Source organism: Trachurus japonicus, chromosome 3, assembly GCF_045865225.1.
Source record: "Trachurus japonicus isolate A0001 chromosome 3, Traja_1.0".
NCBI classification, from domain to species: domain Eukaryota; kingdom Metazoa; phylum Chordata; class Actinopteri; order Carangiformes; family Carangidae; genus Trachurus; species Trachurus japonicus.
The window spans coordinates 32520934-32538910 of record NC_140909.1 but is presented as its reverse complement, the minus strand read 5'-3'; the positions used below and the strand labels follow the sequence as shown (position 1 = coordinate 32538910).

General features: G+C 42.6%; 1 protein-coding gene across 3 annotated transcripts; it reads left to right on the top strand.

Moving 5' to 3' along the window:
• The first annotated feature begins 1539 nt into the window (after window positions 1-1539).
• LOC146990230 (sodium/potassium/calcium exchanger 1-like) lies at window positions 1540-17917 on the top strand. Of its 3 annotated transcripts, XM_085770885.1 has the most exons (12): window positions 1540-1811; window positions 2423-3549; window positions 6217-6432; window positions 7664-7772; window positions 9873-9926; window positions 10083-10133; window positions 11443-11520; window positions 12421-12705; window positions 14198-14469; window positions 15533-15622; window positions 16093-16259; window positions 17118-17917. In XM_085770885.1, exons 2-12 carry the CDS (start codon window positions 2596-2598, stop codon window positions 17365-17367), a joined length of 2526 nt encoding a protein of 841 aa, XP_085627011.1. In that variant the 5' UTR covers window positions 1540-1811; window positions 2423-2595; the 3' UTR covers window positions 17368-17917. The 3 variants fall into 3 exon arrangements, with proteins under 3 accessions (XP_085627011.1, XP_085627004.1, XP_085626996.1); XM_085770878.1 differs by lacking the exons at window positions 9873-9926; window positions 10083-10133; window positions 11443-11520 and having other exon boundaries at window positions 1545-1811; window positions 14207-14469; XM_085770870.1 differs by lacking the exons at window positions 9873-9926; window positions 10083-10133; window positions 11443-11520 and having other exon boundaries at window positions 1545-1811.
• The last annotated feature ends 60 nt before the right edge of the window (window positions 17918-17977 follow it).

Below are 17977 nucleotides of genomic sequence, written 5' to 3'. Positions count from 1 at the left end.
GTGTGCTTTTTGTCACTAGTGTTGTTGATCTGAGTTCCTATTGTGACATCAAAAATGTCACAGTAGGAGCTGTCATATTTAAAGCATCCACGCTATGAGGGTATTGTTGTGTTTTGACTTTTAAAGTATTTTAGAAGAAAACGAAAGCAGCAAACAGACATGACATATGCTCACATACAGGGACTGGGCTGTTATCTGGCAGAAGTTCAGTGTGCAGTCCTGGGATCTCCTCCTCTTCATCACCCATACCTCCCTGTCTGTAGCTACACATCACCTGCAGGTATCTCAGGGGAGGCGTTTACTACTTTAATGTACTTTCTAAGCTCTGTGATTCAAAAAAAGTTTTCTCATTTCCTGTTACAACAGCGACATCTAATGGTCACAACGTAAAACAGTCAAGCACAAAACATTTATCCCTCTATCACATGTAATATTAACATAAATAAACACCAGTAAAGAAGGGAAGCAATGTATTCCAATTTCTAAACAAAACATATTTTACTATTTACAGCAATCAAAATGTATTCTATGCATTAATGTCTTGATATCACCAGGCCAGCAGCTGATTTACAACATAGGCAAATTATTTTATGAAATCATTTTATTTGTAGAGCCTGCTGCACATTTGTTTTTACTGATAATATCAACTTTACAACTGAGTTTGGGCCAAGATTATATGGAGTTGAGAAATTACACTCAACTTTTACAGATAACTTTCATCCTCTGTGTTTGTGCTTGGTGGATTTTTTTTTTTTCAACTAACATGAAATGTTTCTCAATTTGTAAAGAGCTCATTTAATATTTTTTTTTTTTTTGGTATGATGATTTTTTCATAGGGATGACAAATCTGTCACTTCACTTCAGACCAGTATCACACACAAGCAGCAGGACATGGTGAGTAGCAGGCATGACAACACACCACACATGGGCTGTAATGGGGGTGAGAGGGATTCTCAACTTCTGAAGTGATGTCCACAAATGATGCTGAAGTTGGTTGTTAGGGTAAATCAGCTTTATGTAAACCTGTGTGTAATGATCTGCATTAGAAGTTAAACAAAACAACAGATGAATGGTCGTAGTAACATGTAAACCAGCCCATTTTAACCCATAGCGTTAATTTCACTCACCATGGAGCATTCAGGGTTAAATGGAAAAAACAGCACTCAGGTCAAACCAACGCAGGTGTTCAGTCCCGCAGTTCAGTAGTGGGTCAATGTTTGGTTATTTATTGTGTGATCATCTGAACTAGAGCCACAATCTAAACTGGCCCTCAGCTCCAATCACAAAACTTTCAGGAACACGGTGAAACATGATTGTGGTGCATGTGGAAAAGTTATGTGACTGTTGGTAATATCGAAAACTTTCGTTCTTCGTGTGCATTTTCAACTCAACTCACTGACTGATTGAAAAACTCTCCGCGTGCCAACAATAATCGAGGCTTCACCTGACCACACCCAACACACGGACCAAACCAGACTCCTCCTGTCCGCCTCTCGACATGTGCTAATTGTGGTGCACGCACCGGGCGCCGCGCTCAGAGGCGCCTCCAAGGTTTCTTACCAAACCGGCGGCTGCGAGCAGCACAGCGCGGTGAATGTTGGTGTATTGATACAGAGTTATGTGTGAAAGGGAAGGTGAGAGGTGTTTGGCTCCTAATCCTCTTAGCAGCATTATGCTGAGCCTCGTTCAAGCCCTGACATGCGGTGCGCCCTTGTAGCTCCCCAAAAACCGGAGTCAGCATCTCTGCGTCCGTTACGCGCAGCTGGAGCGACGGTCCTTGGCGGCGAGGGGCCGAGCAGCCGGCGGTACAGGTAAGACCCGCAGCTCCTCTCACTGCACACCGCTGCTTTCCACCTCTTATTGTCTCTGTGTTATGGTTTTTATATGGTGATAGAATATAGATTAACAGTGTGCGTCGACCTTGTGCGTGATAATCCTCGCTGGACTCGATTACTCCTCAATTAAAGCTCAACGCACTATTGTCACGCACAGATGTAGTGTTTTTATTAATATGGTTGTCTAATTGCACCACCGACCGGTAGGTTTACTTGATGTTTCCCCCCAAAATGATCGCCTCGTGCACGCGCATTTAAGCATTTTCTTTCCGAGAGCGCGCTCACGCCGTGACACTAAATATAATCGGAGGGGAATTAAATGCTGCGTTTGATTTCTCATCGTTTGAACGTGTTTAACGCGTCTTCAATGGACTCGTGTTTTGTGAAAGCCAAAGCCTGTGATTATGTAGCCATAGTAACAGGTGGCTGTCTGCATCCCCATCAACCTCCCTCCCTTCACACACACACACACACACACACACACACTTCTGCTCAGTAGATTTTCCTCCCTGCAAACAGAGAGGACATGAAACATCCACATTTTGTTCATGATGTGATTTTCATCTGTGTGTGTTTTCTGTTTTCAGTCCTTCCACAGGTTGAAGCGGCCGGCAGTAAACGATGAAACACACTGTGCGCACATGTGTGTGTCTCTCCTCTGACAGTGGTGTCCTCTCGCCACACAACGGTGCTGCGACTGTGAAGGAATAGCAATGCATCTGACATAGCTTCGTGTTTTGGAGTCGAGACCACGAGGGCAATGAACGTGCGCTCGCCTCTGAGGAGGAGACTCAGGCGCAGCCGCGTCCTCTTCTTCATCTCAGGTGTGCTGCTGTGTTTCGTCTACACTCTGACTCTGAAAGCCAGGCTGTCGGAGCCGCAGACCGGCGAGGGTGATGTTGTGGAGGTCAACATTAGGGAGGTGGGGGCGTCCAATGAGACGGCGGGGGAGGAGGAGGAGGAGGTGGTCCCACCTGAGGGCACCAAGCCTCCTCTGGTGATAATCGTCAACAGGACAGATATCGAACAGTGTATCTACGTAGACCCTCAACCCCCCAAACCTCCTCAAACTCCACCTCCGCCGACCACCACAGCTTCCCCGCGTCCCCCACCTCAGCCCCCTCACAGGAAGGGCGACTACCCGGAGGATCTCTTCTCAGTGGAGCAGCGACGACAAGGATGGGTGGTCCTTCACGTCATAGGCATGGTCTACATGTTTGTCGCCCTGGCCATCGTCTGCGATGAGTTCTTCGTCCCCGCGCTGGAGGTCATCACCGTCTGGATGGAGATCTCCGACGACGTGGCCGGGGCCACCTTCATGGCGGCCGGAGGCTCTGCCCCCGAGCTCTTCACCTCCCTCATCGGCGTCTTCATCTCCCACAGCAACGTGGGCATCGGCACCATCGTGGGCTCAGCTGTCTTCAACATCCTGTTTGTCATCGGCATGTGCGCCATTTTCTCCCGGGAGATGCTCCACCTGACCTGGTGGCCCCTGTTCCGAGACGTGACCTTCTACATCCTGGACCTCATCATGCTCATCATCTTCTTCCTGGACAGCCTCATCCTGTGGTGGGAGAGCATCATGCTGGTGCTCGGCTACATCTGCTACGTGACCTTCATGAAGTTCAACAGTCAGATCGAGCAGGCGTTCAAGACCCAGCTCTACAAGCACATGAGTATTGTCAAGGTGTGGACGGCGGAGGAGCCTGAGAAGGTTGGTTGGTTTCACACTGATGTCTGAATAATGATGTGTTCTTTAAAGCAGAAGTAAGCGGAATGTTTGTGTTAATATAAGTCTTAAATAGTTCTATCTTCCGACAGCAATCACTTATATAGAGTGTTTGGTCTGAAACACGGGTCTGTCAGTCACTCTGCTCTGCTGTAAGCCGAGGAGAAAACTTTCCTTGTATCCTACAACCTTTATCCAATGAGGAGAGAGAACGGCATAAAGGGGCGGTCCTCTCTGTGTGTGCAGCCAAGGGATGCGCGTGAATGTGGTGACGTAGGGATGAGGACCAGTAGATCCACAACTCCATCGGCTGAAAAGAAGTTAGCCAAAACGACCGGATCGCTTACTTCTGCTTTAAGTCAGGAAACAAAGCAGGTGTCTGCAGTGTTCACTCTGAGGTTGTAGAGGACAGACAGAAAGGCCAGTCATTCTATCTCTGTACACCATTAAAGTTCATTTGACGGGTAAATACAGCTGCCATGGCGCCTTGCCAGTGGTTGTGGCTTTTCAAATGTGATTGTTTTTTGGTTTTCCATGAATATTTATCTGAATATTAATGGGTTTTGTGTTGTTGATTGGATAAAACAAGCTACAGTATTTGGTTTTATGGACCAAAAATTGAATGAAGTATTCAGATAATCAGAGATGACGAAAATATCATTTGTTGATAACCTCGTTTATATGATCCGTTCAGCTGCTGCTTAGTGCAGGTGATATATGTTTTCCATTGTCCTGTAACACACCAGGAAAGAGATTTCCGCCCAAACTCCACTACTACAGTGTGTATATAGAAGACTGTGGTTTATTTTGACTTACAAATGTAGCCTTGATGCATCAAACACTGCAATCAACAATGCATCAAACACCACAATGGAAAATAGTCCCTAACAAATGCACTGATTTCACCTGTTTGAAAAACTACAATTCTGTTTAAGAAATTATTCATGATTTCTAATGAACTACAGATCTGTCAGTTGATCTTAGACGTCTTCAGTAAGAACCAATTAGTTTGGGGCTGACGGATGTCAACAAGTCTTTTCATGGGATTTATCATGGACAATAGAAAAGGAGAAAGAGCAGAGCGAGGCCTCTTCTCTGAAAAGACCTGAAGTAGGAATGAACTCCAGCAGGTGCTGATTTTAAACCTCCACTCTACAGTAATCAGACGGACAGGAAACCATGGATACACACAAAACAGATGTCTGTGCAGAGCCGTTGTTACAGGACCAACTTCCATCCATGTACAGTTCATTGTCTCTCCTTTCATCTGCTCACAGTTGTTGCTGCTCAGTGGCACTGAAAGAGGGACAGTGGTTGGTGGGTCTGAGCAGGTGACAGCCTGTATTTGTGTGTACAATCCTTTGATGATGCTGAACAGAAAGGACTCCAGGTGTCACAGATAGCGTGTCACAGCGATGAAGTGATGGAAATGTCACTGTTTCTGTGTCACAGCCCAGAAATCTCCACATGGAGACGTCATTTCATTTAGAAATGAAAAACACCCAAACAAAGGAATAATGCATTTTTAAAAGACATATTTTTTTAAAGCCATTTACAGACAAAAGAGCTTCAGCTTCCTGCAGCTAATGGAGCAGTAAATGTCTGAGCCTGTAATTAACATGCAAGACTGTGTTTGAGTATTTTCGTGATCAACAGCACATCCTCCAGTTAACCTGAAGCATGTGTGCAATCACTACGGTCATCACACTGAGGATAATGAGACTCGATGCCACATGAATGGGTCAATGAAATGACTCTTTTCCAGGAATTTATATATGTACTTTAATGATATGAATACATTCATAAGGATTTCCCACAATGAAATGCATCTTTTTCTTCAGTATATTCAGTCTAGTCTGTTACCCCTGGACACCTGTTGAATATACATTCATGCGCTCTTACACTTACACTTAAAGCCGTAGGGCTTTAAGGTTCACGCTGCAGAGACAAGAGGCTCATGCAGGAAACACTCTCATCAACAGATTCGTTCTTAAGTGGTATCAAACAGGGATTCAAGAGAATGTGAGGCATTAATCAGTTTTCTTGTTGAATTTTGATGATCCAGACCTGTGATGAATGAATTCTGACAATCATTTTTATTTTTGTTTCTGTTTAATTGTGGAGTTAGAAAAAAGTAGTGAAAAAGAATAATCAGAATATCCAGAGTGACATCTTCTAATGTTTTGATTTGTCTAAACCCTTTATAGCCCATCTCTTCACAAATTATTAACTGAAACCAGTTAATATTTTTCAATTTTTGCACAAACAATTAGTTAAATGATTAATCAATGACCAAAATCCTTTTTTTTTGTAAATCAACAGATAAACTGACCAGTTGTTACAGCTCTCATCTTCCTCTCTCCACAGAGGAACAAACACTTGTTTGACTTAATTGTAGCAACTTTGTCTGAATAAAGATGTAGTCAGTCGATTATATTTGGTATTAGAAGTCAATATAAAAAGGAAACATCTGGTTGATGCTCATGAGAGATTCACCTGTAATGTATCATGCCATCCATCTCCACATCATCACTTCAACTGGAACAAACAAAACTCAGATGCACGTGTGCTCGTGAACTTGTATATTTTTGTCTTGTGCATGTCAGGTGAATCACTGAGGTGCTGTGAACTCATCAGGTTGTCATTTTACAGGAGAGTGAAGCTCCACCACCACCAGCTCCAGCGCCAGCTCCAGCCCCAGCTCCTGCTCCTGCTCCGGCTCCGGCTCGAGCTCCTACTCCAGCTCCTACTCCTCCTCCTCCTCCTGCACCGAAGGCTGAAGAGAAATCCAAACCAGAGCCTGAGCCTCCTCCCAGCAGCCCCTCGCGGAGCAAACCCACCTCCGACGAGGACAAAGCAAGACTCAAGGTATGAGAAGTGGTAGAGCACCTGCTGGTAGCAGGTTGATGTCAGCTCAGCTGTTCACTGCAGCTGCTCATGAATCTTTGAACTTCTGCAACTGGTTTTGTTAATTTATCTAGTTGGAGAATCATTTTGTTTAAAAGTAACTTTCTTGTGCAAAAAGTAGAAATGAAGAGTTCATTTGCAAAAGCAGATAACTCCGTTTTTAAAAAATTCTAGAATCTTCATTTTTTATTTTTTATTTACATAAGGTGATATCAGTCAAACCAAAGTTGAGTGACTTTGAGATGTAACAAAACAGACATATCTCAAAAAAATAAAGTTTTATTGAAAACAACGCAAAGAATAATTACAAAGCCTCAGCTCATTTTTTTCAAAATGGCACTTATCTGCTTTTGCAAATGAACTCTTCAAATGTTCTTCAATTCCTCCACGTCTGAACTGATACAGTGGAGAGAGTTTTATCAACTCACCTGCAAGTCATGAAGACATGCACATGTCAACAAAGGTCATGCAGCACATTTTAAAGTGCCTTGTTAACAAAATTAGCTTCTTTTGTTTCGTACAAGGGAAGCTAATTGAAGCTGTTGATGTGGTTTTAGCATCAGGGCTAACCACAGTAAGTAAGTAAGGTAAGGAGTAAGGATTATTTTCCCCGTTCCTCTCATGCTGTTGTTGTCATGAGGACGCAGCATAAATGTCCCAGCAATAAGACAGGCGTGTCCACTGGTGGGTCGAGGGGGTTGTTGGTAGCTAACATAAGTCTATAATAGCAGCAGGCCAGAGAGCAGAGCACTGTAGGTTTTAGACAAGGGGAATTGCATTTCAAAAGAAGAGACAATTCATTTTAATTTTCATTGTGTTTTTTGTTCCTTCAAATTTTGAGGGTGAACTGCAAATTGTCTGGGTTTAATTTAGAAATGACATCCTTACATTGGTTGATCCACTAGAGAAAAATAATCTTAGTGTTGTGCTCATTTGGTTTGTAAAATGTTGATCCTTCAATACATATTTTTCACAAGTGTTTGAACTCTGCTCGTTCGTTCTGCAGCTGCTGATTTGATTCTTCATCTGTTACACACAGTTAATTGTAACGTCATCATGTCACATTTGTTTCTGCTCTGTAACCAGTAGCTGTGGTTAAAAAAGTGTCGGCTCTGTTCTAAAAGATTTGAATGTTTCCCAGACGTTCAGTGCAGAAGTTTAAATATCTGACCCTCCGTCTGCTGACCCGTAGGTTCGTCCTGTCTTGCAGAGAGGCGGCAGCTCGGCCTCGCTCCACAACACGTCACTGCGCAGCACCATCTTCCAGCTGATGATCCACACGCTGGACCCTCTGGGAGAAGGTAACAGCCAGAGCCAGAACCAGAGCTTCTATCTGCAGTCACAGGATAAAAACCTGCAGCCTGGTGCTGGAGGTGTTTGAGGCGAAATAATGTTTTCATTTATAAAATTGAAATGGTCACCCATAGAAAGTATAACTCCTTTCTGGTTTTTAAAGTTTGTAATAAATCTTCAGTGCCTTTGGGATGAGAAAATGCACTACCCCCTAACATTTCAAAAGACGAAAGCACCACTTCAGAGTAGTGTTCTCCTCTGGGTCATAAATCATAAAACAACCAAAGACTATGTTGTTTAATATTTACTCTGTTCATCAAATAAACAGTTAATAACACAACAAAATGCCACTAAAAAGGTATACATAAGGAAAACTATCTTTAAAGGAAATACCTTATAATTATTTTTTATTGTCTGCAAATTGATATAACCTTTTACACTGTTGGAGGTTTAAGACAATGAGTGCATTAAAAAAATTAAACTTTAATCATTTTTGAGCAGTCCTGGAAAATGGTATTGTTCAAAAATATCATTTAACAATTCATCTCTGTTAATCTCATCCAGACAACATCAATCCATGTTTGAATCGAAACCCATCAAAGCTAGACTTGTCAAATTTAGACGTTAATTTAGATGCTAATTAAGGCGTTATAACATCCCTGACAACTGTAAGTTTATTTAAAGTTAATTGAGAAATTGTTTTTCTGTCATATTGTTTTCAATATTATTTCTGGTAGTACTGTAGATGGCCTCTGTAGTTGCTGCAGCTCCTTCAGGCTCATCCAGCAGCAGCTTCAGGTTATGAGTCTGTCTGTCTCTCTCTGAAGAAATGACAGTTACATTCAGATACATTAATAAACGCTCAGATTATGAATGCTGAATAACTTACCTTACATCAAAGTGCTTGAAACATAACTGAAAGATTAATCGCTTATCTGCCTGTCAGCTGATCAGTCACTGTTCCATCCCCAGTGACTCAGCTCAGTGCTGCTCTGTTCCTCCTGTCCCTTCCTATAAGTCAGGATAGCGTGATGAACCACGGCGACCTTCAGCGCGTCCTCGAACTCACCAGGTCGCTGTTCCTCGCTCCCACAGCGCTCGGCCACAGCTGATCCTTAATCAGCTTTTCAATATAGGCTAATAAAAGCTGGATAAGAGCCAGCGTGCTAGCAGACCAAGCTCTTTATCTCCATGGAGCCGGTGTAGCGGTGGGCCCCAGAGCCCAGGGCGAGGCCGGCCCCGTGCAGCTGGATTGGCTGTCACTGCTGATGTGGCACCTCTGTCGTATTTTCAGTTACATGTTATAAACTCAGATGTCAGTGTGCTGCAGTAGATATCTGAGCTGGGAGCTGGAAGGCGCTGTGGTGAACACAGATACAGTATGTGATGGGTTTAAAGTCTGTGGATTAGTTTTAGTGTCAGTTCCTTTCTATTAGTACAGTGTCTTAACCTGCACAGTCTAAAGCTTCTGTCCAGTTAACCTGGTTAACCACTCGCTAATAAGGCAACCTGTAGAATAAGTTGTTTCTAATGGATTTGTCAGTGGTAGCCATGTTATCAACTGTGTCCACTGAGCTGCAGGACCTCACCATCATTTATTACACCAGTGGTTCCCAAACGTTTCCATGCCGGGGCCCCTGAAAATCATTAAAATCATCATAATATGGGGTGGTGCGTGGCGCAGTGGGTAGAGCGGCCGCCCCATGTAGAGGCTACAGTCCTCGCCGCAGGCGTCCCCGGTTCGAATCCCGCGTCGGGCAGACCTTTCCTGCGTGTCATTCCCCCTCTCTCTCTGCCTCCCCATTTCCTGTCTATCTCTACTGTCATCACTATCAAATAAAGGCAAAAAGCTGAAAAATATACTTTAAAAAAAAAAATCATCATAATAAAAATAATCTGGCAAAAAAAAGTAGGGTCTTTTTGCAGCAGAGCAGCTCATTGGTGGCACAGACTGATAGGCCAGTTGAGGCCAGACTGGATCTCCCTAAAAAAAAACTGAATCTGCCACTCGTTGCTCAGCTGGATGCAGCGTCAGCAGAACTAAAAGAATAAATGACGTGAGAGATAAAAATCAGAGGTTAAAATGATGCTGTTGGTTTCCACCCTAGAGGCCGCCCTTAGAGGGGCTCTCAAAACCCCCGGCTCGAGGAAAAGCAGACGAGGTAAGAGCGGCCGACCAGATGGCGCCTCACTGTTGTTTCCTGTCGTGTCTCGTGTGTGCTTGTTATGGTCTCGTGGTCATTTGATGCGTTCAAGTGCAACGCTGAGCATGTGACAGACTGATGTCAGCTGTTGTCACTCTGATGTGTCTCAATCAGAGACGTCGTTTAACGGTGATGTCAGAGGGGAGGGGTCAGTGCAGAGGAAAGGTAAGACGTGTCTGTGTCGTCGCTGTCTTCAGTATGTATGTAGTCATGGTGATGGTGCACAGTCTGGTTCGTGTTTGTGTCTGGAACATCCCTACTGTAAGCTGGTTTTAGATTCTGCATGTTTTATTTTAGATGCTGGGTTTCATATGTGTGTGTGTGCACGCGTTTGGATCCAGTTGTTTCCGTGTTGTGGTGGTGACCATCACTGACCTTCGTCACACACCGGCTGTTTGGAAAACTCTGGGTAGTGCTCCAGAGGTGTTTCAATGAGTCTCCAAGATGGACATTCATTCATAATTACATACATTTAAAACATACTTACTTGCTGTTAATTGTTTGTGAAGTCTACAATAATGTAAGTCTGTTGCTCATATGACACAGAAACATAAAAGACAGGAACTGAGCATAGAATGTGGAGCGATGCAGCTTTAAGTTTTATCACAGGTTTGGATAATTAACAGACTTTTGCTCTGAATGAAATCACAGCTCTGTGGGTTTGTCTTGTTGGATAGTTACTCTGTTTCTTAAAGGACACATATTTCCCCCTTTTCCAGAATTAAAATAGTCCACAGGGGTCTTAAAGACATGTCTGTGACATGCTTTTGGCAAAATATCCCAAGGATCAAACATTACAGCTCTTTTCTTCCGCTTAAAACAGTTGTGTTGAGAATTTGAGAGTGGCTGGTTGAAGTGCCTGTCCCTTTAAATGCAAATTAACCACTGCTCACCCCGCCCCTTCTACCAGCATTTTCAGCCTGAAAATTACAGATTTTTTTTGTCAATTCTCACATTTTGGGGGCCGGAAGGCAAGACCCACACAGAAAGAACCTATAGGTTTTAATATAGGTTTATGTGACATACATAAAATTGGCCGTTTTCATATATATGCAGCATATATGCACAAATAAACTGCATATAGGTTTCGTATATGCGCATATATCCTCATGAGGATATATATATACTATATATATATATGCGCATATATGAAACCTATATCTGTGCATATATGAACCATACAGTATATGCACCATATTAGCATATGTGCGTATATATGAAAACGGCCAATTTTATGTATGTCACATATATTCAAACCTATATTAAAACCTATAGATTCTTTCCGTGTGGGGACAAACACCCAAATAAACATTAACAAGCCTTAAAAAGTGATATTTCCATGCAATGTCCCCTTCAAAGCCAAGTGGCCAGTGTGTGAGTGAGGTCAGGTCGTGCTGTCTCAGCAGGATTGGACGTTGACTATTTCTCAGGTCTCACATCTGACTTGTATCAGTCGTCCTTCTCTTGATTTCAGCGAAGAACAAAGTAAAACCTCTGAACCTCCCGGTCACGGGCAAATTACAGAGCAGGTCACAGCAACGTCACACTGAAGGTGAGTTTAACGCCTGTTTTAATAAAAGCCTGAGAGCAGCTGGAAAGTGACTGATTGATTATTATTGTATATTTTAAGACATTGTATTGTGAAATGTCGGTGCTGGTTTTCTGTCTGTGGTTTGTTGGAGACGGTTTGGGGTTGAAGGAGGTCGCTCTCCACAATCAGCACAACCTCTCAGTCTGTGTGTCCTGCGTCACAGTGTGGAGTAATGAGGTGCTTCAGAGTCTGAGGTGCAGGGAGAGTGGAGAGGCCTCGACCAGCCCCAACCAATCAGCCCCGGGATTAACATGCAGATGGGACTGTGTGTGTGTGTGTGTGTGTGTGTGTGTGTGTGTGTGTGTGTGTGTGTGTGTGTGTGTGTGTGTGTGTGTGTGTGTGTCACATTTCCTCCGTGTCTACAGCATGTTTATCTCCAAACACTCCAATCACTCCCACCGGCTCTTCACAGCAGCCCACGCAGCATAATAACTCTGTCAGCTTATCACTACAGTTCTCTACAATGGTGAAGTGTAGGTTAAAAAAACAGGGCGAAGAATGAAAGAGGGGTACATTTCAAAGTTTAAAACTCAGAATCATCCGTTTTTAAGTAGCAAGTTTACAAAAATTGATTGGAGACTTGATTGGCATCATAAATGAATGGCTTGATAAAAAAAAATATATATATATATATATATATAGTTAATACTGCAGGCTTCACCTGTACATATTGGAGCCTCACAGTAATCAATAGTAAACTGATGGTTCAAGTAAACAAGACACCACTGAAAGCATTAAAACAAACAATCATGTGAATCGTCAGATGGAGCTGGTGCAGTTTATTGTGTTTGAACTCTGATGAATGAGCAGTTGAACTTGACTGTTGTTCACTGTGTCCTCTCATGCACATGTTCTCTCCAGATGCTGATCAAAAGCCCAAGTCTGAGCAGGTCACTCCTGCCGCAGCTGCTGCTGCTGGTCCAGCGGGGGGCGCCGCAGCCGAGCCGTCCACCTCACAGCCTCCAAAGACAGAAGAGAAAACGGAGGAGACACCTGAGAAGACGGAGGAGATGTCGGAGAAGAAGGCGGAGACGCCTGAGAAGACGGAGGAGACGTCCGAGAAGAAGGAGGAGAAGTCCAAGAAGATGGAGGAGACGCCCGAGAAGACAGAGGAGACGCCGGACGAGTCCAAGGTACAGAAAGGATGTCACTTCTGTCTGTAGCAAAAAAAAAAAAAAGATGCAATGCTCCTTTAGTCACATTGTTTGTGACACTGTGTCGTCGTTTGAGGGCTCAACACACTTACACGCAACTTACCTACATTTTGCTCACCTACAAATTTAGAAAACAACTTGACAACACATGCACTGCAGTAACTCACAACATGTTGGTACCGATACCGGTACCAACATGTTTTTCGATACTTTTCGGTACTTTTCCAAATAAAAAGAGAACACAAAAAATGTCATTATTGGCTTTATTTTAATAGAAAATCTTAGAACTATAAGCATCAGTAAATAATCAGTAAATCAGTAAACAGTTACTGCTGCTGCAGGATTAAAATTCCATCTATATTAATCTGAACTCTTCCTAAATTAAAACATTAGTAGTAAAAATGAATATCAACTTGTTTTCTTTGCATTATTTGAGGCCTGAAAACACTGCATCTTTTTTGTTATTTTGACCGGTTGTAATTTTTTCACGTGGCGACGTCACCGCTGCCGGCGGCGCAAAATGAAAGTACCGGTCCCATCTAAGCGCAGTATAGTACCGTTTTAAATGCGTCAGTACCCCGGTACCAATCTAGTACCGGTATACCGAACAACCCTACTCACAACACAACAAATTGATGGATGAAGTTATTTAGTTTGTGCCATAAGACAGTTTATTGACTTGTTTGTTTGTTTATTTGGCACGTATTAAAATGTGTTATTAATATGTGCGTACGTTCTGTTTACATTACACATATAATATAACAATGATTGTAGATGGTCACATGGTTTTCCGCTGCGTTTTTAAGTGAATTAATACATTCTTGGTTACAAGTCACCATAATATGATAATAATATATAATCAATAATCAGTCATCTGGGGGTGATGGTCCCCTCTGTAATCTCATTTTGCTGCTGTCACTGCAGAAAACTCTGCTTCACAAAGATAATACGGTATGTTTGCAATGGAAGCAGGTTTTCAGTGCTTTTGTGGCGAAGATTGGAGACACAGACAATTGGACTTTTTCTTCAGATTTTTATGTTCTTGTAAATATGTTTCTTAGTGTATCCAATAAACCAACTTTTATCTTCATCTGCTCATCTTCTCACACCTCAACACCTTCCAGTCTTGGAGGACAGATGTAACGGAGGTCCGCGGGTGTGCCACAGTCACGAGGGACCAGTAAGGTGAAGTGACGGTAGTGTGGCGGTTAGCGGTACTGGAAGTAAACTCACTCACCCATAAAAAACGTGCTAACCCGCCTGCTAAGCGGTTGGCGACCTCTTGTCTTGTCGAAATGGTTAGCATCGTTGCCTGCGGTGCGGGAGACCGTGGGTTCGATCCTCTGAACCAACAACATTAGTCACACAGAGGATGAAGCTCAGCTGGATGAGATTCTACTGTACTGTAGATGGACTGGGTGGAGCTCTGGTCCTGATGCTGACAGTGTGACGCTGTTAACTGTTTCCTCTCCTGCAGGCAGCAGCAGCAGCAGCAGCAGCAGCACCCGGGGGATCAGACGGCAGCGATGAAGACGACAGCGATGGCGGGGAAAGCAGTGACCCCAGTGAGAGTGAAGAAGATAAGGATGATGATGATGGAAACAAGGAAGAAGAGGAGAAAGAGGAAGAGGAGGAGGAGGAGAATGAGCCGTTGTCGTTGGAGTGGCCTGAAACCAGACGCAAACAGGCCACATACCTGTTCCTGCTGCCCATCGTGTTCCCGCTGTGGCTCACGCTGCCCGACGTCCGCAACCTGGTGAGTAAGCTCCACCCTTCACTATCAGCTGCTACAGCTGGGTTAAAACAGAGCTGATGTGAAACTGTCATCTGGCTGAATGAACTCAGTCGCCAAAACCCAAGCAGCCCAGCCGGACAGGCTCATTTCACCCAAAGTCATGAGTCGAACTCTAGTTTATTCTGCAACTAATGATGGTTTTCATGATTGACTCATGTCGTGATTATTGTCTGGTGCAGAAAACACCAGTAAACAATGGAAAACATTCATACACACAAACAGAGATTCTGTTTTACCGTAGATGAAGAAAGTGTCACATTGAGGACCACAAACTATCATTTGACACTTTTGCTTTAAAATCGCTCAAATTATTATTGGACTTGGTATTTTTATACATTTTGGAACATGTCCGTCCTGCTGTCCTGGATGGTGTTGGGTGAGGGTGAGGGTGGGGGTGAGGAGGGTACTTGTGTGAGATTTCCACGTGTTTCTGGTTCATTGCTTAGGTCACATATTTAGTTTTTACTCTTATATAGCATTATTGCTCTTTTTTTCTAAAATCCTCTCCTACATGTTTGGAGTTGTTGTCTGATTGCTATCTGACAAAGGAAGCATTGAATCACCTGTGGTTATCTATACAAGTTGATGCTTCAAAATTACTGATGGTTAGTGAGTGTGTTAATAGGTGTTTTATAAACTTAACTAATATGTAGTAACTACCTGAATAAATCCTGACCTTCAGTAATAATAAGCACTTTATAAACCATCTATTAACACACGCACTAACCATTAGTACATGTCTAAATCATATGTGTAAATGTAGCATAAATGCTCATCTAAGTTTGTTAATCATTCACTGACACTTTATACAGTCAATGATCTTATGACATCTCATAAATAACTGCTATACTTGTATATGTATATACAGTATATGTAGGAAGAAGGCAATTACAAATGAAGGAATATTGGAGAACAGTCTCCACTGGCTGTATAAAACAAGTTTGATGTCTTCATACATCTGGGTCCAAATCTGCGTTTCCAGATGTTTACCTGACTTTGTTGTTTCTTCTCTCTCGTCCTCCAGGCGTCCAGGAGATACTTTGTTGGGACATTTCTCGGCTCCATCATGTGGATCGGAATTTTCTCCTACATGATGGTGTGGTGGGCTCATCAGGTTTGTCAGCTCCTCACACGTCACAGGGATTTACAGCCTCTGACTGTAAATGGGTTAAGGTTTTTTTTTTTTTTTTTAATGGGAACAGGCATATACAATGTATAAACCGACAATACACTGACCAATAAACAAATAGACAGAAGACAAAAGACAGAGCAGACTCAACAACACAACAAAAACAGGACAGAAAAAAAAACGCACAAGAAACTAAAACAAAACAAAAGAACAAAACTACAACAAAAAAAGGATGTGAAACTACTAAAATTAAATTAACTTTAATGGGTTAAAGTTAATTATAATATACATATATATATATATATATATAATATATTATTAATATCAATAATACAATTGTATATAACTGATTTACTCATTGAGTGTTGTCATTTAAAGCCACTGTGCTGCTGGTGTCATGATGAACCAGTCCACCAGTCCAGATGACACCTGTCTTCTTCTGCTCCTGTGCACAGGTGGGTGAGACCGTGGGCATCTCAGAGGAGATCATGGGCCTGACCATCCTGGCGGCCGGGACGTCCATCCCCGACCTGATCACCAGTGTGATCGTGGCCCGTAAAGGACTGGGGGACATGGCCGTGTCCAGCTCAGTGGGCAGTAACATCTTTGACATCACTGTCGGGTGAGCAACAGTGAGACTCTCTGTGTGCCAGCTGTAATCCAGAGAACGGTTTGATTCCCAGTTCGTCAAACAAAAATAATGTTATACAGTATATATACAGCTCTGGAAAAAAATTAAGAGATCACTTCAAAATGATCAGTTCCTCTGGTTTTACTATTTATAGGTATGTGTTTTAGTAAAATTTAATTAAAAAAATGTTTGTTTTATTCTATCAACTACTGACACCATTTCCCCCAAAATTGAAATAAAAATATTGTCATTTAGAGCTTTTATTGGCTGAAAATGACTAAACTAGTCTAAATAACAAAAAATATCAAGTCTTTTCAGACCTTGAATAATAATAATGCAAAGAAAACATGTTCATATTTATTCCTGAACAACACAGCAAGGATATTTTAACTCAGGAAGCGTTTATAAATCAGTTTTTGTGGGATAATGTCAATGTTTAATCCCAGCAGTGTTTTTTATAATCTTCCTATAAAACCAGATGTGGTTCAGGTGATGACCTCATCAGTGTCTCATTAAGTAGAATGAGTTGTGTTTGTGTTGGTATTTAAAAAAGAAAAGAAAAGAATGACTGTCATACATGTAGAGATGCTTTTAAGAAACATTTGTGAAAGTGGTCTCTTATTTTTTTCCAGAGCTGTATATTGAAATATAAAACATATGGTCAGCATCTTGTGGCCAAAATGAATATTGTAAAATTATATATATTTATTTATAAAGGAAGGGCTGAGAGACCTTGATGCAAGGATTTTTACTTTTACTTCTGTTGGGGATAAAGTCTACCTTTAGTTTCCACCTGCACTGGATTTGATGTAGGTTTGTGTGTCAAACATCTGTCCTCTTCGGTTGCAGTCTGCCAGTTCCCTGGCTTATCTACACTACGTTGAACAACGGCAAGCCGGTGACCGTCAGCTCCAATGGCCTGTTCTGCGCCATCGTGCTACTCTTCCTCATGCTCCTCTTCGTCATCATCTCCATCGCCGCCTGTCGCTGGAAGATGAGCCGGATGCTGGGCCTCACCATGTTCGCGCTGTACTTCGTGTTCCTCATCCTCAGCGTCATGCTGGAGGACCGCATCCTCACCTGCCCCATCTCCATCTGAGCCCAGGGAGCTAGTGGGGCAAGGCGGAGGGCAAACAGTGAACTGTGCCCGCTGTGCAGTACATGAGCGAGTACTGTACATACAGACAGGATCCGTACTGTGCGTAGGATTTGTTAGATGTTAAAGGCCAGTGTCAAAAGTCTGACCGGGCCCAGAGTAGAAAACCATAGTAGAAACACACAACCAACCGAGCAGTGGTGTGAGAGGAAAAATCTGAATCAGCACAACTTCACATCAACACGTCTGTGGTCATTTCCGTTTTCCAGCAGCTATTTTGTCTAAAGTCACTCCACAGGAGGACATACTGTACTGTACATGTGCACCGACAAACCGAACCGAACTGCACAGGGAGCAGTGAAGGGTTTCGGCCTGAGCTGTGTCTTGTGTCAGAAGTGACGGTCGTCTTGATGAGAAAATTACTTTTCAACTTAATCAAGAAACTCTAAATATGCAGATTTTAGTTTCTAAGATTTTTTTTCTACCGGCTTAAATCCCAGTCAAGAAGATGGTTTGAAATTTCAAGGATAGAAATTTAACACTAAGCTACAAAAATAAATGATAATAGAGTTAAAATATTAGGATGGGATTTAAAATGAGGAAGATGGACTTC

Coding starts and splice junctions, on each gene's coding strand:
- LOC146990230 (XM_085770885.1), top strand. CDS start 2,596: ATGAACGTGCGCTCGCCTCTGAGGAGGAGACTCAGGCGCAGCCGCGTC. Junction 7,773..9,872: donor GCTGGACCCTCTGGGAGAAG/GTAACAGCCAGA, acceptor TTTCCACCCTAG/AGGCCGCCCTTAGAGGGGCT. Junction 16,260..17,117: donor ATCTTTGACATCACTGTCGG/GTGAGCAACAGT, acceptor CTTCGGTTGCAG/TCTGCCAGTTCCCTGGCTTA.